Source organism: Hydra vulgaris, chromosome 14 (assembly GCF_038396675.1).
Source record: "Hydra vulgaris chromosome 14, alternate assembly HydraT2T_AEP".
Classification (NCBI taxonomy): domain Eukaryota; kingdom Metazoa; phylum Cnidaria; class Hydrozoa; order Anthoathecata; family Hydridae; genus Hydra; species Hydra vulgaris.
The window spans coordinates 34,140,358-34,168,001 of NC_088933.1; the positions used below are offsets into that span (position 1 = coordinate 34,140,358).

The following is a 27,644-nucleotide window of genomic DNA, read 5'->3' on the forward strand; positions in this document are numbered from 1 at the left end:
ACGATTCCCTATTTAAGCAACTACTTGTTTTTAAGATGTAGCCAGTCGAAACTTTTATTTTAGGTGGAGGATATTGTCAAAAAGCTTTGGTTTCCTTTCTTTTCCACTAGCTTTAAAGTTATTCCTGTCATGAATAAATAATGTAACATCTTTTTGTAAAGAGTATTTAGTAATTTCAGCCTCATATTAAACTCCTCTGGCTTAAAATACAAGTACAAATAATATGATGAGCCATTAATTTAAAACCATCTAATTTTTTTTTTTCACTTTATCAAATTGCGCTAAGCAGAAACTTCATTTTTATATTTTGGAAAAAGTAAAAACTTACTGCCAGAAACCTTTAGTTTTTTGCATTCAATTTTATATAATATAAGTTATAATTATAACTTCGGTTGCAGCACAATTAAAGGCAGCACAATGTTTTTCAAAATAATTTTTTATAGATATTTTTTATTAGAAGTCATATGGTTTGTTTATCAACGGTACTTAACGGTAACTTAAGCCTCGTTTAGAGTCTTTGGAACGTTTATTTATGAAAAGGTCTATAGCGACAAAAATTTACAATTTTGTCTGCATAATAGGTTTTATTTGTTTACATAAAATTTAATTACTATAGAAAAAGCGTGAGAATTTTAGGAAGTCGCATTTACAATTTTATATTTTAATTTCATCTGCTTTTTTTGTTATAAAAGTTTAACAATTAAAGCTCTAAAACTAACAATTAATAACAATAACAGACAACTTAAAAACAATACAAATAATATTATATGCTTAATCATTAAGCATAAATAACAATTAACTGCGTATATTTTATAATTATATAAAATCAGCGCCGTGGCTAGTAGTTCGGAGGCCCCCCTAAATTTTTTCTTTGTTAAGTTTTCAGACCACCCGCCCTCTTGGACGAAGGGTCAACAATTTGGGGGGTTTGGGGGAGCCTAGCCACGGCTCTGTATAGAATAACAGCAGTGAAACAGTTTATCGATGGATTATCGAAACTGAAGTTGTTAAATAATGAAAAATGTCTTATATTTAGGAAACACTTTCCACAATTAATCAGAAAAGAAACTTGTTTCTTAAGTACTTTTTTCCAGATTAAGCTACCTTTCTAATAGTAAAAAAATTGAAAAAGTAAATTGTTCAACTTGCCCCGCCCTACATAAAAATATAAAATATTTATGTGCAGTACGGTTCAATATGTTTTTAAATACTTAAATATTTTAAGAAAGTGTTTATCTGTTGCACTTCAACAAAAAAGTCAATTCATACGAATTTAAATTGATATATTGTAACATCCTATTATAACATAAAGTCATAGTAATAATAATCGTTGTTGTAATACAATTTGTTTTATCCTAATGAATGAACATTAAAAAAAAATTATTCTGAAAGTTTTTACGCAGTTCCACGCTTATTCACGCAAGTTTACTCACAATCCCTTTAAGTCGGTTGATATTATAAGTATGCAATTATGAGCTTGGCAACGAAAAGAACTTCGTCAATTCCAATAATTTTTTTAGAAAATGAAAACTTTATAAAAAAGACTCGAAAAAAGTTTTAATTTTTGCACCGTGTGCATAAGGCAGATATTTCAATATTTGAATTAAATTCGTTGCCGCGTTGCCATAACAAAAAAAAAGACATGTTAAATTTTGTTACAGATAGATAATCCGAAAAATTAACGACGATTTGTCTGCGTACGTTTCGTCAAGTTATAAGTTTTAACAAGATGTTTTTTCATCTACAGCTAAGTTTGAAAAAAAATAATTTGATTTTATTTCCGATCCGAAAACGAAATTCATGAGTATCAAATATAGTTTTAAAAATGGTACTGGGAACAAACGGATCAATAATTATAGGAGTTATAATTGGAACGTTGGTCTTGGTTGTTGTAGGAATTTTAATATTTTTTGTTCGAAGGAGAAAATCTAAGTTAGTTTAACTTTAGAAGTTTTGTAACGCGTTGTACGATTGTCGTCTATAGTTACTTTTGTTGCATATCGAGTTTATTTGTTCGTATAAATATTATTTTATATTGATTCCTATAAATGCTACTTTTAATTTGTTTTTATTTTACTAGAAAAGCTGTAAGTCCAAAAAGCTTTGTCGAAATAGCGGTATGTTTTTTTTATTATGGTTTATTTCTACTTTGCTAGTTTATTTGAATACAATTTAGTTTTTAATGATGATAGGTTATGGCGTATTGATTTGATTCTTAAATAAGATAACAAAATTCGTAAAAAGTATCTGTTTTTTTACTTTAGCTTATTTTTACTATATAAAATTCAATGTAAACTTTAATGCATTTTTTTTTATTAATTCAAATAAAACTATTTAATGAACAAATGATGAGCCAAAAATATAAAAGTTTTGACAAACGACAGTTTAAACTAATGAGATAAAAGATATGCATCAATTAATCAAAATAAAATGTTTTATTTCATTTAAACACGCGTTACGTAAACCATAAAGTTAGAAATAATTAAAATAGCTTAAACATGATAACAAATAAAAAAAATTCTTTTATTCGTGAAATATTTAGTTGTTTTAATTTACAACCATTTTTATTTTATGTATGTAAAAATATCGACATCATAACCACCAATTATTGATGGTGACAAATTATTTTCTGCGAGGTCTTCATAATTGTAACAGAGTTTCTTTTAGACACTTTTAGAAATTTTTTTAAAGAAGAGAGATTATCTTCAACCATATATTTTTTAATGATAGTTTTTTGTAAGTTGATTTTTTTGATGATAAAACATTTTATTCTGGATAAAATGTTTTCTTGATGAAGATAAATGGTGTCTTCTTGATGTCTGCCTTAAAGATCATGTTTATACATTTTATTATGGATAAAGATGTCTTCTTGATAAAGATGAGCAACATCTTGTTGATAAAGATAAACTTTCCTTTAAGGAAAGTTAAAACCTTAATTTTCTTTTCGGATATTAATTTTGGATATTAACAATAGCGTATGCAGAGTTTTTTTGATGTTACAGATATGATAAAAAGAATTGCAGCCAATTGGAGCCTAAAAATAAAACAACTTTAAAAGTTTGCTTTCTTTGCCCCAAACATGTGTGCAATTAGTTATTAAGACATTTTTTTACTAAATTATAGTAAATTTAGTTTTATCGACAGGCTTTCAATTTCATCTAATATTCTTTTAACGCTCAAAATTTTATGACCATGAGAAGATTCCCCAAAATTTCCTTTTGGGGAAGTTCTCTCATGGTCATAAAATTTTGAAAAAGGGGAAAATTTAACATGGTTATAATTTTTGAAAGTTACATGTTATAAGGTAAAATTTAAAACCAGTTGATGAAATTAAATTTAGTATAATTAAGTAAAAAATATTTCATTAATTCATTGCCTTTGTTCCCAGGCTCCGATCGGCGCAATACTTTTGAAAAAATGTTCTCATTTGACATAAGTATATAAATAAGTATATTTGAAGTGTGCGCTCTGTCTAAAAGTGACATATATGAAGAATAAATCCCGCCTACACCACTAGATGTTGATGGAATATTTTCTTCAATGACAATTTTAAATGTTTTTTGTAATAAGAGATTCTTTTCTCGAAACTTTTTGTTGTTAAAAATGAAATAAGAATTTTTTTTTTTATGTCTTAACTATACATTTGTAGTAACTATATATTTGTAGTCTGTCATTGTACTAGCAAACGGTGTTTTTTTAATAAGACTTGCTGTGGTAACGTTTGTAAAAAACTACGAAGAAAAAGCACTTTTTTTTATAGAAAAAAGTGAACAATAATGTATGCAAATACCTAATAATAATGTAATAATGTAAGTTTCAAATTATGTAATGGTAAAAATTATTTCAAGTTTTACAGTTAAACTTTTACTTAAAAATTGCATAGCCGCAATATCTTTTTTATAATATTTAATTTATAACATCTCCTGTTTTATGAAGTTATAGTTTTTTGCTAATACCATTATTAAATAATGTTAGAAACCTTTAAAAAGTAAAGTATGCCTGAGTGACCGAAGTAGTTAGCTCGCTGCGCAACGCGGGGGTTCAAATCCTTTTGCTGGCACATATAGTTTTTTTTAAATCTTTTTAAAATTTATAAAATACAAAGCAAAATATTCTTAAAGTTATATATATATCACTCACATATATATATATATATATATATATATATATATATATATATATATATATATATATGTATATATATATGTATATATATATATATATATATATATATATATATATATATATATATATATATATATACACATTTTTTTTTTGCCTTTAAATAATATATACAGTTTCGAAGCTTATAAATAAAAATTAATATTGGCGGGGCAAGAAAAAAACTAATTTAGCCTTATCACCGAGCCTTATAAAGTTGCAAAAAACATTTGAATTCTATACAAATGTAGAGGTTTTTTAAACAAAAAGCAATTAAAACAATTATATTACTCTTTTATTCACTGTCATATTAATTATGCAAATATTATATGGGGAAGTACACATAAAACTAAACTTAAATCTCTTTATCGGCATCAGAAACACGCAATAAATTTAAAAAATCGTTTTTCAAACTCTGAACCGCTTTTTAAAGAAATGGGCGCCTTAAATGTTTATCAACTAAATCTATTTATAATATTTTGTGTTTTATGTACAAATGTAAAGAACTTCTGTCCCCCGATGTTTTTATAAACCTTTACAAAATTAAACCCAAAAACAAAGATTACCCACGTAATAATAGCATTTTAGAAAAACCTTTTTGCAATAATAAACAAGCTCAATTTTGTATATCTTATCGTCGAATTTTTCTCTGGAATGAAATAGTACGGCCTAATTTTGTTTTTTCATCTAAATTGACCTATTTCTTTTTCAAACAATCTATGAAAAAAACCATTTTTTCAACCAAAAATATTCTTGATTTTTTTTGATTTTTTAAAAAATATTTTCAGTTGCTATACTGCATATGGATTTGTTGTGTTTTATTTTGAGTTTCACCTCTGAAGTATGTAGAGTATTAATTTATGACATATTTAGTGATTATATATTCTCGGTATATATTTATTTCATATATAGATGTTTTTATTGTAGAAGAATATAGAGTTTTGTTTAGGGCTTCGTGATAAGTTCATTACGATCTTCTGGAAGTACTGCCCGTATAATATTAAAAATCTTAGTGAAAATAATATTATACGGCAAATAAAATAAAAATAAAACAAAAAAAAAAAGTAAATAAAAAATAAAGTTATCATTAAAGATATTTTAAAAATTTGATACATCAATATTAAGTACATCAATAGTAAATGTTTGATAACTCATGTAAAAAGATAAAAAAAAAATTAATAATATTTTCTTTACTAGTAAGGCACACATTGTGGCAAACACTTTCCCTCTTGATTTTAACAAAGTTAGTCCTTCTTGAGTAATTGGTTTATAAAAGTGGGCTAATTCTACTGACTTTTTAAAAAAATTTTCAAAATTTTAATTAATGGTGTTTTAAAAATTAGAACGTCTCAACTTTTTTTAAGATTAATATAAGATTAGTGCTTTTTTAAAGGTATCAGTAAAAATATTTTTAATTTAATTGTGCCTTTATATACTTTGAAGTATATAATTCAGCAACTATTTTACATTGTAACTACTCAAGATAGCAAATCTACTTTTTTTTTTTTTTATAGGTTTATAATAATAACTTATTTCTCGCTGTTGATAGTTTTATGAGATCAACAGCTAAAATAAGGTATGGCAGGTGCCAAAACTTCTTTAATATGTTCTAGAAAAAGATCTATAATTCGACAGGCAGAAAAATTCCGAAGTATGACTTCACATTATCTATATATCTATGTATAAGAATCACTTTTTTTTCAAAGTATTAAGTTAAAATGATTTTTTTCAAAACTTTTTCTTATTAAGATTCGAATTATACTCTAAAAATAAACATTCTACAGCTTTGTTGGACTCTTATTTTTTTCTTGCTAATTTTACAACTTCCTTTCCATTTCACTTTTTTCCATTAAAACTGGTCTGGTAATCTCTTTTTTAGAATGATTCAATTTTCTCAAACATAAAAAAATAATTTTGAACAACCTCAGGGACATAAAAAGAGCTTTGGTTGTAAGCCACGAATTTTATTAAATTTATGAAATACTCCATTCCAATTATGAAATACTCCATTCCAATTATGAAATACTCCATTCAAATTATGAATTACTCCATTCAAATTATGAAATACTCCATTCCAATTATGAAATACTCCATTCCAATTATGAAATACTCTATTCCAATTATGAAATACTCCATACCAATAATGGGCGTAGAGCTCAGGATTCTTTAAGAGGAAATTTTTCCCAGATTGGGAAAGACATAATTGATAAGGATATTATATATATTATAAACATAAGACTTAGAAATTGAATATATTTTTTTATTATTCTTTGAGTCCAATTTAATTAAAGAAAACACGCGTTTCGGTTTAAAAATAAAGTAGTAAAATAATTTTTCAAATGTAACATGTTGGCCAATCACATTGACGCAAATGCAGCAAAATCGATATAAAATACAAGTTTTATTCAATTATCATACTTTTTTCAATTTCTATTTATTAGTTCATGCGACTTCCTTATAACTATAATGTAGTGAATAGTAATAAAACAATAACAACTAACTAACATTACATAATAAAATAACAACTAAATAACATTTATTGCTTCACGGGGGTAAACACAAAGCTTTGTTGATGAAAAATCAAACAATGAACTTATGTAAACGCTTTCAAAAATTCCCCAATGGACAAAAAAAAACTTTCAGTCCTTTTAGTCCACTATATGACTTAGTACTAAGTAATACTACTTAGTGCGATCTAGACTACTACTGGGCTACAAATACTAGACAGCATAGACACCACCTTTAACTATTTTCAAAACACTTATTGAAATAAATGATCGAATGAATCAAATAAACCAGCAGCTCTCAACCTTTACATTGCCGCGACCCTTTTAATACAACCCCTATGATATAGCGACCCCAACCGTAAAATTATTTACGCTCGTAGGCCTAAGTAACTGTACTTTTGCTATTGTTATAATATAAAATTATATATCGCAATATATATTTCCGCATATACAGGAATTATTTTCATTGTGAAAAACTGAACATAGCAAAATTTTTATTTTTAATCACAAAACAATATGTAATTACATTTTGTTCAAAATAGATTTCTAACTATAATTAAATTACAAGATAATGAATTTTACCTTTATGACTTGCATTTATATTTACTTTTCTATATCACGTATTCACCATATTCATGTTGCATACTTATGTGAAAATTTGAAAAGCATGACGTATAATGGATAACAGTCTCATTTATAATACATTGCAAATGACTACATTCCTACAATATTCTTGCGACAGTATGTGCACAAAATGTCAATGTCATTGCGAAGGTTGAGCTTGTTTTTGTTTCACCAGATCAGAAATTCTTGGGGCAGTCTTTGCAAGAGCACAACGAAGGTCATCTTCTGCATTAAATCTATTTGTGTATTTAGACTTGATAACTAACAGGCTGGAAAACCCTGTTTCGCAAAGATATGTTGTTGGAAATGGAAGAAGAAGGCGCAACACAATCTCAGACAGAACAGGATATGGTTGCAAACACTTGATCCAAAACTGTGTAACTGACATTAAAGAGAAATCATTTTTTGCTGCATCGCTATTTATGAGTTTAATAAACTTTTCCTACGATGTCTCAGGAACATCTTCAATTTTAACTGTGAATGGATTTCTGGCAAGTGCAAACGGGATGTTAGGTAGATTTGGAAAGTATGATGAAATTTCGTCCGCAAGCATGTGCAAATGTTCTTTCACAGAAATTATCATTATACTCCGTTTGTCAGGCTCAATGCCGTTTTCCTCATAGAAAGCAGATAAGGTTGGCAACATGTAATTTTTATTTTCATTCAATTTTGTTTGCCAAAGCTGAAGTTTCATTTGGAAGGATCGGAATTTTTCAGACAAATTAAGGCATGTTGCATTTGGTCCTTGCACTGATAAATTTAACTCATTCAAGATGGAATAAATTTAAATGTGATTGGTTAACTTTAAACCTAATAACTACGCGGTGTTTTATAGAAAAACATTTTGTGTCCGGACAAACAGACAAACAGACAAGAAAACAAGTTAAGAAAAACGTGGTAAAAATAGTAACTACTGTCATACCTCATACTCGCGAGGGTGCCCACCAAGAAGTTAATATATATAGATCGTAAATTTCTAACACTTTTATTGAAACTTCTCTTGTAATTCTCCATCCCCTCAATAATTCTGTCATATTTATATTTTGAATAATCGGGTCTAGTTATATATAGATCTCTTAATTATTTTCTTTCAAGTATGATTGCATTAATTAGCCTCCTCATGATTATATTATTCAGTATTAGCCTATTCAATCAGTCCCATTAAGTTTGTCGAGTGATTATTTTCGACAAGTACCACAGAAAAAAATTTGTACAATAACATCATGTTTTATCCTTAACATTTTCACAAATATTACGTTCAGCAAACCAAGTAGTCTCAGCCGGCATAACTCAGGAAAAATTTACGTTTGGTTTTTGTTGTGTGTTTATAATCTTCTAATATAAAACAAAAAGAATAACACTTGCCTAGAATGGTTTTCATTCCGTGAAATTAACTATTACTATTTACCGAAAATATCAGTTAAAATAATTATGGTTTCACTGTTACAGAAAAGAAGTATTATATTATAATAAATTTCCGTAAGGAACCTAAAACCACTGATAAAAGTATGCGACATTTAAATTCGACTTTAAAACCTCAAAAAACACCTGCTACAATGCACGTATTTTTTTTTACGCCTAGAATGTGACAAATACTCGACTTTACATGTTTTAATTCCGAAAAACAAATTAGATGTGCCGGTTGAGTTATTTCTTTTAGAATTTCTGAGAAATCAAATTGTATTGGGAGTCTTTATTGATCTTAAAAAAGCTTTCCATACGGTCAACCATAAATTGAAAAAATGAAAAAGTATTGTATAAAAAAAACTAATAAATGGTTCACCAGTTATTTAAATAATAGACAACAATGTGTCATAATCGTAGATATTTCTAATTCAAAGCTATTAAAAATAAAATGTGGTGTTCCACAGGTTCCGAAATTTTTGCCCCTTGTTGTTCTTTATATACATTAATAACATTTCTAAAGCCTCTACAAATCTTGATTGCATAATGTTTACAGATGATACAAATCTGTTTTATTCATCTTCTTCTATCGATGACCTTTTTAACAAAGTCAACCTTGAGCTTTAACAACTTAAAACATGGTTCAGTGCTAATAAGTTACCAATAAACGTACTAAAAAGTAAATATATTTTGTTTCACTCAAAGCAACAAATAAAAGACACTTCCGTTCTTCCTTCTCTAAGTATCGATTTCAACAATATTGAAAGAACCCAAACAATTAAATTTCTTAGAGTGGTCATAGATGAATATTTCATGGACAGCCCAAATAAAGGCCATCAACACTCAAATATTAAAAAAAAATGGTTTACTTTTCAAAGCTAGACCCTTTTTATCACAAAAAAACTTAAAAATTCTTTACTTTTCGTTTATACATAGTCATCTTACATACGCTAACATTGCTTGGGAAAGCGCACACAAGACAAAACTTATCTCTTTATCTCTTTACCGACGGCAGAAACATGCTTCTAGAATAATATATCATTAAAACAAACATACGTTAAACCTCTATTAAAAGAAATGAAAGCGCTAAACATTTATCAAATTACTATCTACACTTATATACTATTTATGCTAAAATATAAAATGGGATTAGTTCCTTCACAATTTACAGAAAACTTCTTTCATTCAGTTACCAATAAGTTTAACAAAAGAGCAACTGGTAACTTTATCGTACCCCGAAAAGAAAAAAACTCTCAAATCTCAATCTCTTATCGTGGCCCCTATTTATATAACAAATTCTTAAAAAGACTTTAATTGCTCTTCCTAACAATATACTTTCTTTAAAATCAAAACTTAAAAATCTTGTTCTTACATTGAGATTCTTATACATCAAATATTTAAAATATTTGTGCATAAGAATCACAATGTTTATGTGCGTATTACCCCATGGTTCTCAATAATAAAACTTTTTCAGTCTTCTACAAGTTCCCTATAACAATATAATCTATCTTAACTAATCATTAATAAGATACTCAACTAATGCTTCCTAATTTAAAAATTATTATTTTTATTTTCTTATGTTTTTTAATTTTTTCTTCATTTATAGCTGAGTGTTATTTTTTCGTTTTTTTTTTATTAGATATATTTAGCAGTATTTGGTTATATATAATCTTTTAAAACGGAAATATATATATATATATATATATATATATATATATATATATATATATATATATATATATATATATATATATATATATATATGTATATATATGTATATATATATGTATATATAATAAAAAAAGTTATACCTTTTCAGTTGCTTCATCCCCTTTTTTTAAATTCATAAATCCGGAGATTTTAGCTTCAAAACTGATAAATAAATATATTTAAAAATTGGCTAAGGCCTGTCATCCAGGGTAGACAATGCTAAAAAATAACTTTGAAGACTTCACTAGTTTCATTCATTTTTTGCAGATTTTTAGAGTTCGATTTTTAGCAACTACATTTGGATAATTTGTCAAAACCTTTGTAGCTGCAGTTCAATGGAATTTCGCGGGACTATGCAAAATAAACCTTTGAATTTTTGTGGGGCTTTCTTCTAATATTTGAACCCGTTAACTGAAATATTTAGACTTACTTTAAAGAAATAAATTTTTTTCACTATCTTACTACTTCATGTCGTTTAGCATTTTAGAGTCTGACAAAGATGTAGGATATTTTTTTGAGAATGGTTCAGATTTTAAAGTGAAAAATATTTGAAAAAATCTACATCAATGCACTGAAACAAATTTAATTCTCCAGAGACATAAAGGTCACTGAAGAATGAATGTTAATTGGCAATGGTTATACTAACAAGGCACAAGATAAACATAAGATTTTTTTTTTTCGCTTTATGTCCACTAATAGGCGACGCAATTAAAAGAAATCTTTTACTCAGCATTTTTGGAGTAACAGCTCAGCTTTACATAAATGAATTTTTTAGCAATTTTGCTAAAAAAAAATTTATTCACGTAAAGTAACCATGAGCGAGATCTCGTATCGTTCTCGTTTTTCGTGAGAAATGGGACTTCTCGTGAGAAACGAGAAATAGAAAATTCTCGCGAGAAGTAGAACGAGACTTAAATATTATATTATTTTCCAAATTAAAAATTATTATATTTTACAAGATGCTTAATAATTTGTTTTTTTAATTAATTGATATTTTGCCTCCGTGATTTTAATAAATCTAATTAAAAATTTAATTTGTTTTTGACAAAAACAAATTAAATTTTTAATTTGATTTTTAATTAGATTTTTTAATTAGATTTTTAAAAAAAATCTAATTAAAAAATTTCAATTAGATTTTAAATATTTTTAATTAGATTTTGGATAAAAAAAAAACTTTTTGTATAAAATGGTGCACTTTCGACTTAATTTCATTAGTTTACCAGGGGAATTCAACTTGACACATATTGTTCATATTGAAAAGAAATATTCTTGCCTCATTTCAACGATCAAAAATGTCACCAAGAAAAAACAAAATCCGGAGATATTTTCAAAAAACAAGTGACGGTGCTGAATGCAAGGCGTGCAAAAAGTCTTTGAAAACAAAAGATGGAAACGCAAGCGGACTTCATCGTCACCTCGAAAAAAAACACAGCCAAGATTACGTTGAGTATTCTGAAAAAACTGACGACTCTCTTCTTCCTCCTCCTAAGAAGAAACAACGAACCATGGTCGAGATGCTTGAAACAAAGTCCAAATATGACAAAGACAATTCCATTCAAAAACAGTTTGACTCTGCAATGCTGGATTACTTTTGCACTGATCTGGCATCCTTTTCAGCAGTCGAAAGAAGAGGTTTCAGAAATTGTTTGACATTGCAAACCCTAAACTGAGCCTTCATCACAGAACTACATATTTAAAAAAGCTTTCAATTTGGTCAAGAGAAGTTCAAGCTGGAATGAAGAGCATAATAACGGAGATTACGCCAAATCTAAAAAGTGCTGCATTTACTTCTGACCTTTGGACTTCTAGAGCTCAGGACAGCTACATCTCTTGGACTTTTTATGCTATCGACAAAAATTGGAGACTACATCACTGTAAATCCCATGTCCAACAGTTCCCAGGCAGACACACAGGTATCTTAATTGAAAGAAAGCTGTATTCTTTCTTAGAAGAACTAAATTTGCCTGCTGATTTGCCAATGTACTACGTGAACGACCAGGCAAGAAACATGAAACTTGCAGTCAAATTGTCAAAGCGCCTTGACCAATACTTGTGCAACAATCATATTTTGCAATGTGCAGTTCGAGACTAATTTGGAATGACTGCTGGAATGGATGATGCGTTGCAAACATGCAAAGATTTAGCACAAACCAACAGTTGCAGCTGAGTTGCTTAAATCAGAATCAGACGCTCAAGGAATCAATTTTAGGCAGTTACGCCAATCTGTTGACACAAGATGGAATAGTGAACCGGATTGCATGGCTTCTGTCCTACATCTAAATAGTGCAATTATCAGCTTATGTGCAAATGAAGATATTTTTTCTTCAAAGACCATCAGTGCATCACAGTGGAAATCAATCAAGGGAGCAGTAGAAATAATGGCACCACTTAAAGAAGCAACAAAAACGTGGTCAGCTGAGTCTATTCCAACAATTAACTCTGTCACCGATTCTCTTTATTTAATCCATGACAAAATTGATCAATTTATTGAGACAGATGGAAAAAACGGTGTCTTGTTTGCAAAAAACTTGAAAAGCTGCATTGAGAACAGATTTCCTCTTTGTCACATTGGAAACTTATTGAGTGCTGTAGCAAACTACTTAAATCCTGCTTTAAAGGGACTTCACTTGGAGCTCTTCAAAAAATTTCAAACAACAAAAGAATGATTAGCCTCACTGGTTAAGGATAATGTTGAGTGCCAGAGTCCTTTCAGCAGATTTGTCCCCTAATTCAAAACTGAAGCGCAAGTTAAACGTCAGACTTGAAACACAAGAGCCAATATCTGAACTGAATCCTATTTTGAGCAAAATGTGCCAGTATGAATATCTCCCTGATGCCAAAAAAGACTATCCGATTCTTAATTGGTGGAAATTGCATTTAAATACATTGCCAGAACTCTCTTCATTAGCTAGACAAATTTTAGCTATTCCAGGAAGTTCAACTAAATCAGAGAGAGTTTTTAGCTCAGGTGGAAATGTCGTCCGATCATCCAGACACAACTTACACCCAGAAAAAGTAGAACAAATCATCTTAATCAGAGAAAACATTGTCATGTTGGAAAATTTTGGCAAAAAAATTCTGAATTAATATTTGAAAAAGTTTTTTACATTTGACAAATGTCGTTTGTGTCTATTTGTCAAAACCATGTTTCCATTTTTTTTTTTACTTGGATTTTAATAAATTTGTTTTCAAAAATTGTTAAATTTCTCGTCTCGTCTCGTTCTCGGTCTCACGAGAAGTATTAACTTCTCGTCTCGGTCTCGTCTCGGTTTGAAAAAACCTAGTCTTGCTTATGGTTAACGTAAAGCTAAGCAATTACTTGGCGTTTTTTGGGGACATTGCTCAGCTTTACGTAAATAAAAATTTGAGCTATTTTCATCAAATTTTTATTTACGTAAAGCTGAGAAATTACTCCAATAACACTGAGTAAAAGCAATTGCTTTTTTCTATTCACCCGGTCATTGCTATTCCCAGCAAAACAAACATTGACAAGAGTTTGTCACTTTTTTGGTAAGGACCTTTCATTCTGAGACTAATTATTATTTTTCATATAAAATATAAACCTGTGTTAAGACTGTAAAATGCTTGTTCAGTATGACTTTAAACAAAATATCAATAAGCTATAAGGGTATACTATTGTAACAAAATTCAATGAATCATATTTTGCACAGTCAAAGCAGACCAAACCCTTCAACCATTGAGAAGATTTGCGATGAATGACTAAAGAAAAATAAAAATAAAATTGAAAAAAAAAAAAATTCAAGTTTTTTTATACAAAATGTTTATCCAAAACTGTTCAAACTGTTTCTCGTTAAGAAGAAAGCATACTCAACGGTAATGGAGGGGAGTAGGTAACTGCTTTAAAGTACTATATTCTCCGCCTATAATGATTCCACCCGGTTTTCTACGATCAAAGTTTATTATTATTTTTCATGATGGTTTCTATTTTTAGGAATATTATTCCTAAAATATAAAGAATTAAAAAGTAGTGCGAGTGTTAAGTATTTCTGTATAGTATAAATATATAGTATTTAGGTATTGCATGAGACATTCGCACTTCTCTATAACATAAATATATTGTTTTTACTTATAGCCTGAAACATCTGTATTAATATCAAATAATAACAAAATGTGTAATAAAACAACGAGTAAATAAATTTTTGAGTAATTTACTAATAAACTCAAAAGGTGAGTTTCCTCGCATCCATTTTTTCATGGGAACAGGAAAGGGAAGTGAAAAATCATCACATGGGCATGCGTATTATAACTCACGTGATTATTTTTTCTTTTCCTTTCCCGTTCCGTAGAAAAACGGAGGATTGGAAACTCACCTTAAGTCCTATTACTTTACTTAGTACATGTTACCATAGCGATGTATTATTAAATATGTATTGATTTGATACTTTTGATTTTTAGGTTATTTCGCCTGCAGTTGAAGCTACAAATACACATAATGGCAACACCAACGATAAAAATAATGATGTCGCTGTTCAATTTGACGACAGCTTGGGAAAAAATAATCCTTTTATTGAATCAATCGACTTAAGTGTTGAGATACAGAAGCATTTTAATACACTTCCAAGATCTCCTGGTCGAATTAGGGGAAAATTTGAAAATATTTTTCAAACGGAAATTTTAACTGCAGACAAAGTAGAATAGTTTGCTTGTTTTTAATTCGAGTTAACGCAGATATTAAAAAATATATATAAATGTAAAGAATGTAGATAAAACAAATAGTAGCTCAAAAATAGAGTTGAATATTTATGATGCAAAGAACAATAACCTCTTCTGCTGATGATCAATCGATAATCACTAACGATTTCTAATAAAATAAAAAGCAACCAACTATATTCAAAAAAAAAAATACTAAAATGAGATCATGAAGAAAAATTTAAAAACAATTTATTTTCAGCTATCTGCAATATTGAAACAATAACGCTATTGTTATGACGTAAACAAGTATCAACACTAAAAGTTGAGGCATTAAAAAGTAATACTGAAAATTATCGAGGCATAGAAAAAGTAATGAGGAGAGATGAAAAGTAAATTAGAGGAGAGATGAAAATTAGAGGAGAGAAAATTAATTTATCTGAAATTATATTGGAAAAAACAAATAAAATAAAAATATAGGCGTCAAGTTTAAGAAATTCTTATAATATTATTTAATTGTTGACAAAAAGCGGTTGTTTAAATATCATTGAATATGTAATGAATAATAGTGTAAAGTTTTAAAATGAATAGTAAATAAAATTAAGTAGCAAATATTATAAAAAAAAAAGATGTAAATAAAGTTAAAAAAATGTTATAAAAATAATAAATATAACATTTTTAATTACATTTGTAATCAACTATTTTGTATTTATTAACTATTTTTTTATCAAAATCTCTTGCAACCAATTAAGGACGAGGTGTAACGCGAACTTATACGTTAAATACAAATACGTTCAACGTATAATACAACATCCTAACTTTTAATATGTACATATAAGTTGTAAATACTTTTATAACTTCTATACTCATGTCATGTCATTAGACCAATGTGTACCCCTTATAGTTTTGCATGGGGTATTGCATAGGCCCATGCAATTAACCACTAGATAAAATCAATGTGTACCCATGGGGTATTGCATGGGTTTATGCAATAGGCTACTATGGAATCCGACTTGTGTGAAAAGTGACATTAATTACATGTTTATATGAGTGACAATAATAAACTGTTTTTATATTGCTATTCCTAAATGCTTTACATGTTTTTGTATTTGTATATATATTTTGTATTTGTATATATATATTGTATATAAACCTTACTAAGGGTATATCACATATCCTACCCTAAGGTAGAGAGCAAACAGAAGACAATACATCTTATCACCTTATTCCTTTGGTAGCGAAATAGTTTACTTTACTTACACTTTTAAGTTCATAAAATATATAAGTATAAAATTAGATCTAACATACTTAAGAGTTAATTATGCACATAAATATTAGTAGATATATAACAGGATAAATAAATACATAACAAAATAAGTAAAAAATACAAAAAAATGTTTTTATTAGTTAGATTTAATAAATGCTGTTTCACAGTTTTTTAAAAGATTCAATTTTGTTTACAGATTTTATCTCATTTTTTAGGATAGAGTTCCATAGACGTAGACCACGACAAGTAATTGAGTAGTCCGATTTTTTAAGTGTTGTTGACAAAATGTAAAAATTGTTAATAGAATGCCTTGCTAAGTATCTGTGAATAAATAAGGAGAAATGTGGCTGAAAATATGACGGAAGCATGTTATTTGTGAAGTTTAAACATAAACAATAAATTTTGATAAATACTTAGTTCGTATTTATTTAAAGCATTAATTTCTTTTAGTAAAGGCGTATGAATATCATGCATATCTGTGCATGCATATCTGTTTGCATTAAAAATTAACCGAGTCGCTTGCTTTTGTTTGCTATAAATTTTTTTTAATGAAGACAACTGGTTAGTTGTCCAAGCTTTATAACAGTAACTAATATAACTAAGGATAAATGAAAAATATATACCTTTTAGGCGTAAACTATTCAGAAGGCGTCTTTTTTTGAAAATGATCCCTAAAGTTAAAAAAACTTTATTTTCTCGTAATTTAATATAATTTTTCCAACTTAAATGTTCGTCAATTAATATGCCAAAATTTTCATTAAATAGACTTAAACTGGAAGTTTAAGGGGTAAGATATTAGATTTTTAAGAGTTTTGTAAACATGTATTTCGTTTTATCATTATTTAAAAAAAGTTTATTGACTTTAAACCACATCGTTAAGATTTACTAGTTCAGTGTTAACAGTAGAAAAAACGAACTTTAAATCGTTACCCAAAAAGAAAATATTGGTATCATATATATATGTATATATATATATATATATATATATATATATATATATATATATATATATATATATATATATATATGCATATGTATATATATATATATATATGTATATATATATATGTATATATATATATATATATATATATATATATATATACATATATATATATATATATATATATATATATATATATATATATATATATATATATATACATATATATATACATATATATATATATATATATATATATATATATATATATATATATATATATTTATATATATATATATATACATATATATATATATATATATGTATATATATATATAAATATATGTATGTATGCAGGCCCGTAGCAACCGGTAGCGAAAGGCAGCAGTAGCATTTGTCCCTCAATGATTTTTCAAATAAATAGTTTTAAAAAAAATGACTAAAAAAATGACTTAAAATAGGTCCTTAAAACTATTTTGGGGTAGTACTGCTCCCCCAATATAATTTTTGTTTTTACGGCACTGTATACTTTATATATATATCTATGTATGTATATATATAGATCTATGTATGTATATATATATATATATATATATATATATATATATATATATATATATATATATATATATATATATATATATATATATATATGTACAAATAGTTTCAATTGTATTCTACAAAAAAGTGTTCAATAAAGTTGTTCTGCTTAAATCATTGTTTAAGAAAGTTTTAAATGTTTATAACCTTCATGAAGATGACTATCAGAAATAGCTCCTTATTACAAAATGCAAGCATCTATCCGTCTCTTCATAAAATTTTAACTGAAAAAAAGAAATGCTATCCTGATAATACAATTTTTTCAGAAACATCTGCAGTTTACTCCCTTCAAACTCTTTTTAATCACGCAATGTGTAGAACTTTGAGTCTAAATAGTTGCAACAAAATGTTTTCTGAATTATCGGTAAAAGATATCTATCAATAAGGAATGATGCATTTCAAAGGCGGTTTTGATGGAGCGTCTAGCCAGAATCAGTATAAGCACTAATATTTAGATACAACTCTTGATAAAGTTATTAAGAATAAATAGGGTGTTTTCTAAACATATTTTGTTTTTTAAACTGAATGTTAATGATACAGTAATATGTTACAACAAAAAACCATCTAGTACACATTTCTGCAGACCAGTATGTTTGCAATACAAGAAGGAAACAGATGTGCTAATTGAAGAAGAAGAGGAAGGATTACGAATTGATATTCAGAAACTTGAACCGTTTATAGTAAGTTTATTAAACTTTAAACTGATTAGATCTAAATCTGTCAATAAAAAAGCTTTATATTTTGGCCTTTCACCTCTTAAGTGTTAGATAAGATGCTTTGAGTATATTCTTCATCTTGAATATAAATTGAAAATTAGGCCATTTTATGCTAAAACCTCTGAGCAGAAAGAGTCAGATAAAGAAAGAAAAGCATTTATCCAAAAGAAGTATAGGGAAGAACTAAGTCTTATTTTTGACATGTCAAAACAAAGTTTTGGAAACACTAATGATGGTAATACTGCCAGAAGAGCCTTTGAGGAATCGAATTCCTTCTCTGAGATAACTGGTGTGGATGTTGACATCATTTCTAGACTTAGAGCAATTTTAAAAGCAGTTTGTCCAGGATATGATTTAGATACAAGCTCTTTTCAAAATTATTGTAATAATACAACAGATAAAATTATTTCTGAATAAAATTGGTATGTTAATCCTCAAAGCGTTCACAAACTTTTAGAATATGGTTTACAGATTGCTGATGCATTAGAACTTCCCATTGGAGTTTATTCAAAATAATCGTGGCTCTTAAGTAGTGGCTCTTAACAAAAAGATTAGAAATGCAAGACTAAACCATTCATGCAAAATTTTAAAGATAAATATTATGAAAAACTAATTTAACAATCTTATGATAAGGAGTGATCCAGTTATATCAAGCATTCAATTCACAAACCATAGATATGAAAATGGGAAATTGCTTCCAATAGAAGTTCTTTCTCTTCTTAAACAGTCGTGATTCTTTTGTGCAATTTTTTATTTATAGTTAAATTTGCCATCAAAAATTAAATTTTTCAATGAATTAAAATTCAAAATAGTTATAATAATAATGCTCAGAGTATAACTATTATATACTCTTTGTTGATGTCTGAATTTTTTTTTTTATTAATGATAATTCTTTTAATCATTGTTTTTATCAAAAGAGGAGGGTGACAACTGATGACATAAATTTGAAAAAATTAAAATTAAAACTTTCTATGAATTAAAATTTAAAATATGTATAATAGTAATGGTCAGAGCATAACAACTGCATACTTTTTGTTGATGTCTGAATTTTTTTTAATTGAAGATAATTTTTCAATCATTGTTTTTATCAAAAGAGGCGGTTAACAATTGATGAAATTAAAATTTTTTATGAATTAAAATTTAAATTAGTTATTATAGTAATGCTCAGAGCATTCTTTTCTATACTCTTTGTTGATGACTGAATATTTTTTTTTTGAAAACTCTTTTAATCGTTGTTTTTAGCAAAAGGGGAGGGGCCTGGTAATAATTATGACTTATATTTGGATGGCAGTGTACCGAGTGATCACATGTGATTACAAGTTGCAGTGAGTTAGAAAGAGATTTAAAAATAAATTATCTATTATGCGAACTATTACTTGATTCAAAAGTAAAATTTAATAAAAAAATCTGTTTGCGCGTGTAAAATTTCATACGCACGTGTTTTTTTAGATGCGCGCACGTTTTGCTGGTTGTTGCGCGTAAAAACAACTTAGAATCACATAATTGATTTTTAGACAAAAAACAATACAAAAAACAAAACAAAAAACAATCACTTTTCATTTAATACGTATTATAATGCGATGATTATATAAATTTTGCCGTTTTTTCTTCATTTGAGTCACTACGTCGTATGAGTCATTTGAGTCAGTACGTCGATAGATCTACAAAAACTCCCAGTGTATAGTTGTTACCATTAAATCCTTTTAAAATACTGTTAATCAAATTAAATATTATATGCTCAGTGCAATGGTTTATTTGAAGGGTATTTAAGTTGAAGTCTATATTATTTAGTACTATCTAAAAAAATGTAAAGTTATTCTAAAATACGCATTTAAAACCTAATACACACTGGAGTTGTACGTTTTAAAACAAACCTTAACTAAAAAGATCTCATTCAAATTCTCATTAACTGAAAGATCTCATTCATATATATGAAAGCAAGCCATGTATATACTATCAGCATATATATGTATAAAATTTTCAATAGTTTAAATATTTTAAAGTTTATAACAACACGCTATTTAAAGTTAACGAAGAATGAATATTTATTAAAGTTAACAAAAAAAAAAGGTTCAAACAAGATTTTTATTAAGGCTAAAGTTTACAAGATTAGGGGTCGTCCATAAATTTAGTCACACACCTTTGACAATTTTAAACCCTCGCCACCTCCAACTCGTCCTAGTTACAAATCGTAATGTTTTACTGACCCCTCACTCCTAAAATAACACAACGAATTTGTATCCCCCTATAATTTTTTCTTTTTACTGTTTTAAATACAATAATAATTTTAATTTTCTTAGCTAGTTATAGTTATCTAAAAAATGCATTTTAATACGTATAAATTTTAATTATTATTAGTTAAAATAACTTTGAAAGTCGTTATTTGTACGCGCTTACAAATAAAAGTCATTACTTGTACGCGCTTACAAATAAAAATACCACAAAAATACTCATACAAAAAACGCTTAAATATTTAACATTATATAGTCCCAGAATGGGACTGTAAAAAGGTAAATGTTTAAGATCCGTGGATGATCAATTTCTCGTATTTTGAGGCGTGCCTAACAAGTATTGAGGATACTAGCTTTAAGGGTGATTTAGAATTTTTTTAACGGTGTAAAATTTTGGATTTTGATGTTTTTTGTATTTAAGAGAACTTGTTTTTGTATTGTGTGTTTTGATGTATTTAAAAGTTGTTTTATACGTTTTTACTAATATTGTCGTTTAACTATAACTATTTTTATTTACTATTTGTATTTTTTGAAGTTTCACAAAATAACCATATGATTATGAATATTGTGTGTAACTTTAAAAAATACAAATAGTAAATGCGTACATACATAGACTGATATGGTCGTAGTGAAGTTACATACATCGACTGGCTTGAATATCTATGGAAGAAGTGGAATGTACATATATATTATTTTCTGCACTCCTATAGATTGATATAAAGTTGTATAAATTATCAGCGACTTAACGGATAATCTCCGAAGAAATATTAAATTTTTTATAAATATATTATTCAAATAACTTCTATAGCAATAAGTTAATGGCGCAGTGCAGGTTATATTAACATTATTTTATTCTAATGCGTGTTAACTATGATTGTTGTTGAATAGCTGCTATATAACTATTTTTATTTAATAATTATAATATTATTGATTATTTTTTCATCGAATATATACCGGCTATATAAATGACTCATAAAGCCGTAGACGTATATATTAATTGAATAAAAATAAAATTAAAAGTCAATTTTATTTGATTTTTAGTTGGAATAGCCGCAGTCAAGTGTTTTAGGCTCGGCACCCTTTTAATTAATAGAAAAGATTTTCTAGATTTGAAACTTAAAAAAAAAAGTGTTGCGTCACAAAACAGTAAAACCTAAACCCAATTTTATTACTCATATATTCACGTCTATATAAGTTAGGCCAACATAGCTTAGTTACAATGCTTTTATTGCTGTTAGAAACATGCAATCCGCTTGATTAATTTTGCGGATCTATTTACTCACTACACTATTTGTGGAGATGAAAATACTTAATATTTACGAGCTTGATGTTTATAACATTTAATGCATTATTTATATGTGGAAAAACGATTTAACTTTACTTATCTTTAAAGACCTTTTTTTCTAAACCCAATTAACAAGTATATACTTGAAAATAAAACTTTTATTTATGAAACAATTTACAGAAAAAACTATGCATTACTTTCAAGCACCACATTTTTGAAATAAAAATGTTTTACCTAATTTTGATATATCTGATTTTGATATACCCTCTAAAAAATGAAGTGTTGATTTGATGTTGATCAACGTTGATTTTGCGTTGATATTAGCGATCAACGGCGATCAACCATAAATGGATGTTGTTGCAACAGCAATGTTATCAACAGCAAATCAACGTTTATTTACAAACACTGAGCGTTCGTTGATTTACTGTTGACAAAAAACAAATTTATTGAGCCGTTTACTAACAGTAATTTGCTGAGCATTTTCTGCTGGGATATTTTTGTTATTTTTGGTGGTTATAAAACGTTTGTTCAAATTTTAATTGTATTATACTGTATAAAATGAGTATAAACTTATTGAAAAACATATATTTTATTAAGTAATTATTTTTTCAGTTCTTGAATAAAGATTATCCTAATGAAATTAGGGTAGTTTTTTAACTATTTGAGGATAATAGAACATCTTAATATAAATATTTTAACAATTTAACATGAAAAAGTCACAACTTAGCAGCAATTTGGCTTATTAATGCTTATTATAATAACATTACTATTATCATAGCAAATTATTAATGGCTGCAAGTATTTGCCTGATAAATTCTGACTGCAAACTTAAATCATATAGTACAAAATGCAATTTAAATTGATTTTTTCTGTATAAGAATAATAATGCCTTTATTTTTTTTTCTTTTGTGATGTAATAAAATAAAGATAATAATGCCTAAATATGACAGAAGCCTATATATGAGAGAATTTATGAAAGAAAAACGAAATACTGAAAAAAGAATAAAATATCTTCTTGAAGAGTGCAACATTGTTGGTAGAGGAAATTGCGTTCATCTAGATTTAGACATTCAAAAGATTTTTGAAGTTTCTGAAGATGTGCACAGTGATATATTGATGTTTTCAATCACTTCGCCAGAAAATAAATTTTGTTTAAGTAAAGTTGAATCTAATTATTGTGATGTTGACGACATTGCATTTAAAAATAGTTTATACAGTAGTATTGATACTCTAACTTCAAAAAAAGATTTTTTATATGAGTGGTTATTAAAATACTGTATAAAAGATGATGCTTTAAATGCACTTTTATTTCACTTAAATAAATTTACTCCATCTATACCAAAATGCTGGCAGACATTACAAAAATCTCTTCAAAAAGTTAATGTTTTATATGTCAGTGGAGGCGATTATATATATCTTGGAGTTAAAAGTGCAATTGATTATTACATATCAACAGTTGGAAATAAGGAAAAGCTTGATCTAATTGTAAGTATTGATGGTGCACCTATGTGCAATAGTAAAAAGACTTCCATTTGGCCTATACTAGTTACAATTAACAGAAAAGGATCCTATACTGTTGCAATTTGGCATGGTCAGGGAAAACCAAACAATTTGGATGAGTGCTTTAAAGATTTTATTCTTGAAATGAAAAAATTGCAAACTAATGGGTATAAACAGCTGCTGGTGACTATTAAAGCTTTTGTTTGTGGTGCGTCTGCAAGAGCATTTGTTAAATGCATTATAGGGCATAGTGGCTATCATAGCTGTGAAAGATGTATGGCAGTTGGCACACAAAAACATGGCGTAAGATTATTGGAAACGACTACTTTACTTTGTACTGACATGGCTTTTAAAAATAATTTTTATAAAGAAGGTCACCAGCCTGAGAGTCTTTCTCCACTTGTTCAGTTAAATTTCCCAATGGTAACTGAATTCCCATTAGACTATATGCACCTTATATGTCTTGGAGTAGTTAAAAAACTTCTAATAAACTGGTGTAAAGGTCCCCGATGTATTAGAATAAGTCAATCTGTTAAAGACAGTATTTCAAATGAACTCATAAATTTACAAAGTTATACACCATCCAATTTTCAACATAGACCACGCTCTTTAAATGAACTTGAGAAGTGGAAAGCAACAGAGTTTCGATTATTCTGCTTTATGCTGGACCAGTTGTTTTAAAAAGGAAAAATAAATAAAACTATGACTTATTTATTTCTCTTTCAATTGCTATGCACATACTGCTTTCTAATAAAATGGCCAAAAATGAATTGTCAGAGGCATTTGCTAAACAGCTGCTTATATAGTTTGTCAGAGAAGTACAAATTTTGTATGGGGAGATCTTGGTAACATACAATGTTCATAGCATGATTCATTTAGCTGATGATTGTGTTAACTTTGGGGAGAGTCTTGATCATCTATCAGCTTTTCCTTTTGAAAACTTTTTGGGTTGAATTAAAAAAATGGTGCAAAAATCACATCAGACTGTTGCCCAAATAGTGAATCAATTAGATGAGAGAAAAAAGTTGGATATTTTTCTTAGAGAAAGGAATGGTAAAGAAATTTCTGCCCAAGTGGTAAATAAAAAGATCACATCAAATCTATGAGACAGAGTTTATTTTATTCAAGACAAAGGGTTTATTTTAGTAGAAGAGGTTTTGGTAGATCTTGTAAAATGCAAGGCTCTAAATCCTCATTCAGTTCGAAAGTTTTTTCCTGATTGTTTTGAAACATCTTATTTAGACGTTTGTTATGTAAATTCATTAGCCAACCTAAAAACAATTTTTCCGAAAAAAAAAGAACTTTTGAAGAAAGGCTTGATGATACCTGTTTAAAAAGGTGGTTATGCCTTTTTTGTGCTTAGAAATTGTGATATTGCTTATGATCACTGATTTCTTGAATTAAAAACACAAACTTTGATTATACTTGCAGACCATCAATTTTTAAAGAATGTCTGTGCATGTGTCATTTTGTAAAATTTGTTGTAAATTTGTCAAATATGTAGTTCATTGAAAAAATTTAAAGTGAGTTTAATGCATTTTAATTTATAAATTTTTTGTGTGAAACAAATACCTGGTATGTTTATAGAAATAATAAAATATTTACACTAGTGTTTTACATTAATAAATCTAAAAAGCGTTTTACAAAGTTCATTGTCTTTAATCTCTAATGTATTTTTAATTTTATTTTGTAACTTATATAAGATTGTTTAGAATTAAATTGCACCAGAATATTGAAATTTCATTTGCCATTGTTGAACTTTAAATGGAAAAATTAAAGAAGTGGAAGTGATTGCTAAAAGTTGGATGAAAAATGATGGGAAATGCTTCTGGCTGCCATTTAAAAGTTCCGCTGCGATTCGTAAAGCTGTCACAACCTTGCAGGCATCAACCTCTGATTGGAAGATATACCCTGCTAGGATTTTATACACTACAGGTTTGCATATTACTATAAAAAAATGTAAAATAATTGAATTAGATATTGAACTGTATGTTTTGACCAGGGCACTGAAGAGGATAATCATGTGCTGGTGCAAATTTATTTTAGGCCTGCTTTACAATATGACTATAGTCTCATTTAATATCACTTATTTTAAATCCAATATTCCAACGGGCATTTGTTTAAATTATATGTTCTGAATGTCTTTAGAATGTTTAAAGAAGATTTCCAACGATTAAAAAAAGTTTTTTAAACTATGTTTTTAGTTTTTTTTTTAAACTTTTAGTGTTTTTTAAAAACTAAAAAATTCATTAATTTTCATGGGTTTTTCATTAAAATTCATTAATTTATTATAATTTATGCGGTGCACCAATTGCACTCCATTCTCATAGGGCCTGCTTTTGCCGCAAAAATTTCAATTACATCTTCATTAGATATTGATAAATGATTTACGTACATAGATTTGTGTTTATGAAGAAGCTCAGTCACACTTAGAGAAAGCAGCAGATACTTCAAATATTGAAACTGACATCGAAGAGAAAAAAGGGACAAAGCAAAAGTAAATTTTACTAAAATTAGTTTTTAACAAATAAAAAATTTTGCAATAAAGAATTACACAAATCATGCACTTTTTTTGTTTATAAAGTAAAGTTTATATTAAAGGAGAAAGACAGCAATGACATTTTGTGAAAGTGATTAAGATATTGTGATTGGTGATGAAGAACTATACGGAAGATACTATTTTGATAGTTCAAATAGCTAAAGAACATCTAACGTGATTCCAAATAGCAGGTTAACTATTTTTGTAAAAGTAAAATAATGGTTTGTTAAAATAAAATGCTTATTTTTTTACTGAATTATAGATGTTTTTAAATCAATATTAACTCCCCATTTACACAGAGAAATAGCAAGCTTTTCAGTTGCTGAAAATAACAATGACTTCTCGAAAGAAACTATCTCAAGGGAAAATGATGTTGTCTTCAAATATATTGGTAAAAAAAAGTCCTAATGTTGCTTTTGTTCTAATTAAAATCTGTGTGCGTGTGCAGTAAAAAAATTAATAGAAATCAGAACTATATGTTATAGAATATAATTTTGTTGACAAATATTTTATAAATACATGTTTGTTGACAAGTTTAAATAAAAATCACTATATAATGTTTAAAAATTTTATTTAATTTTTGTATGTATAATTTATCTATACCTAGGTAGAAAATGGCTCTAAAAATTGTGTTTTGGATAAAGAGGATAGCAAAGAAAGACATTTGTCTTGCCAGGGTAAATTAAATAAAAGTTTTATTTATTTTTCCCATTTAGGTATTTTTTCATGGTTAATTTTTTACAAAATATTTTACATAAATAATAATAATATTGTTTATTTTACTACATTTTTTTTAAAAGATTTTCAAAAAAGATTTGCGTTGAGTTAGATGGCAAAAATAGATAAAAGAGAAAAGTGATTCAAGAGTCAATTTTAAAAATCCATGTATTGAAATTAAGATAATTTCATTCATATAGAATAAACATAATATGTGTTCTGACCCTTAAGTAATTTTTATTTTTTTAATAATAGATAAGTTCTCTTAGTCGTTGTGGAGGTAATATAAATTGGCTTTTGCTTTTGGAAAGTTGTTGATGAGCGAGGACGCTGGGGCCTGTTTTAATGTCTCGGGTGGTTCATTGAAGATAAATTTTAAAACATACACCCTGTATCATATGATAGTGGGTAAGAATGGTTTTATGCATTTTTTTAGATTTTTTATTTCACAGGAAATATATTTTGTTTATCCTAGTCAGTCATTTATGTAACTATTTGCTATAATTTCTGCAGTTTGATTTTTTTCAAATTTGATTTGAATTTTTGATTTAGATGCGATTACACGACAGCATCATGATGCAAAAATTTGCGAATGTTATTCAGGCATTTCGAAATTTTTAAGTCAATCAGGAACACGACTCAATCGAAAAGTTTTGAAAATGAACAATGCTGCAAACGCTAAATAAATTGTTTGAAAATGTAAATTTTGTGTTAAATTCAATAAAAAAAACTTTCTTACTTAATGTAGTGCCTACTTTCTTTCATTATTCTTTTGAGTTAGCTTTGAATT

General features: G+C 27.6%; 2 protein-coding genes across 4 annotated transcripts; both read left to right on the forward strand.

Annotated features, from left to right (window-relative positions):
* The first annotated feature begins 1,581 nt into the window (after positions 1-1,581).
* LOC105845907 (uncharacterized) lies at positions 1,582-15,353 on the forward strand. The gene is made up of 3 exons (XM_065817381.1): positions 1,582-1,932; positions 2,081-2,117; positions 14,823-15,353. The coding sequence occupies exons 1-3, from the start codon at positions 1,826-1,828 to the stop codon at positions 15,063-15,065; spliced, it is 387 nt and encodes a 128-aa protein (XP_065673453.1). The 5' UTR covers positions 1,582-1,825; the 3' UTR covers positions 15,066-15,353.
* A 6,747-nt stretch (positions 15,354-22,100) lies between these two features.
* Positions 22,101-27,597, forward strand: LOC136090540 (uncharacterized). Of its 3 annotated transcripts, none has more exons than XM_065817314.1 (7): positions 22,101-25,533; positions 25,998-26,095; positions 26,200-26,328; positions 26,437-26,528; positions 26,745-26,814; positions 27,110-27,262; positions 27,407-27,597. In XM_065817314.1, exon 1 carries the CDS (start codon positions 23,032-23,034, stop codon positions 24,277-24,279), a length of 1,248 nt encoding a protein of 415 aa, XP_065673386.1. In that variant the 5' UTR covers positions 22,101-23,031; the 3' UTR covers positions 24,280-25,533; positions 25,998-26,095; positions 26,200-26,328; positions 26,437-26,528; positions 26,745-26,814; positions 27,110-27,262; positions 27,407-27,597. The 3 variants fall into 3 exon arrangements, with proteins under 3 accessions (XP_065673386.1, XP_065673387.1, XP_065673388.1); XM_065817315.1 differs by having other exon boundaries at positions 26,749-26,814; XM_065817316.1 differs by lacking the exon at positions 27,407-27,597 and adding an exon at positions 26,938-27,022 and having other exon boundaries at positions 27,110-27,249.
* The last annotated feature ends 47 nt before the right edge of the window (positions 27,598-27,644 follow it).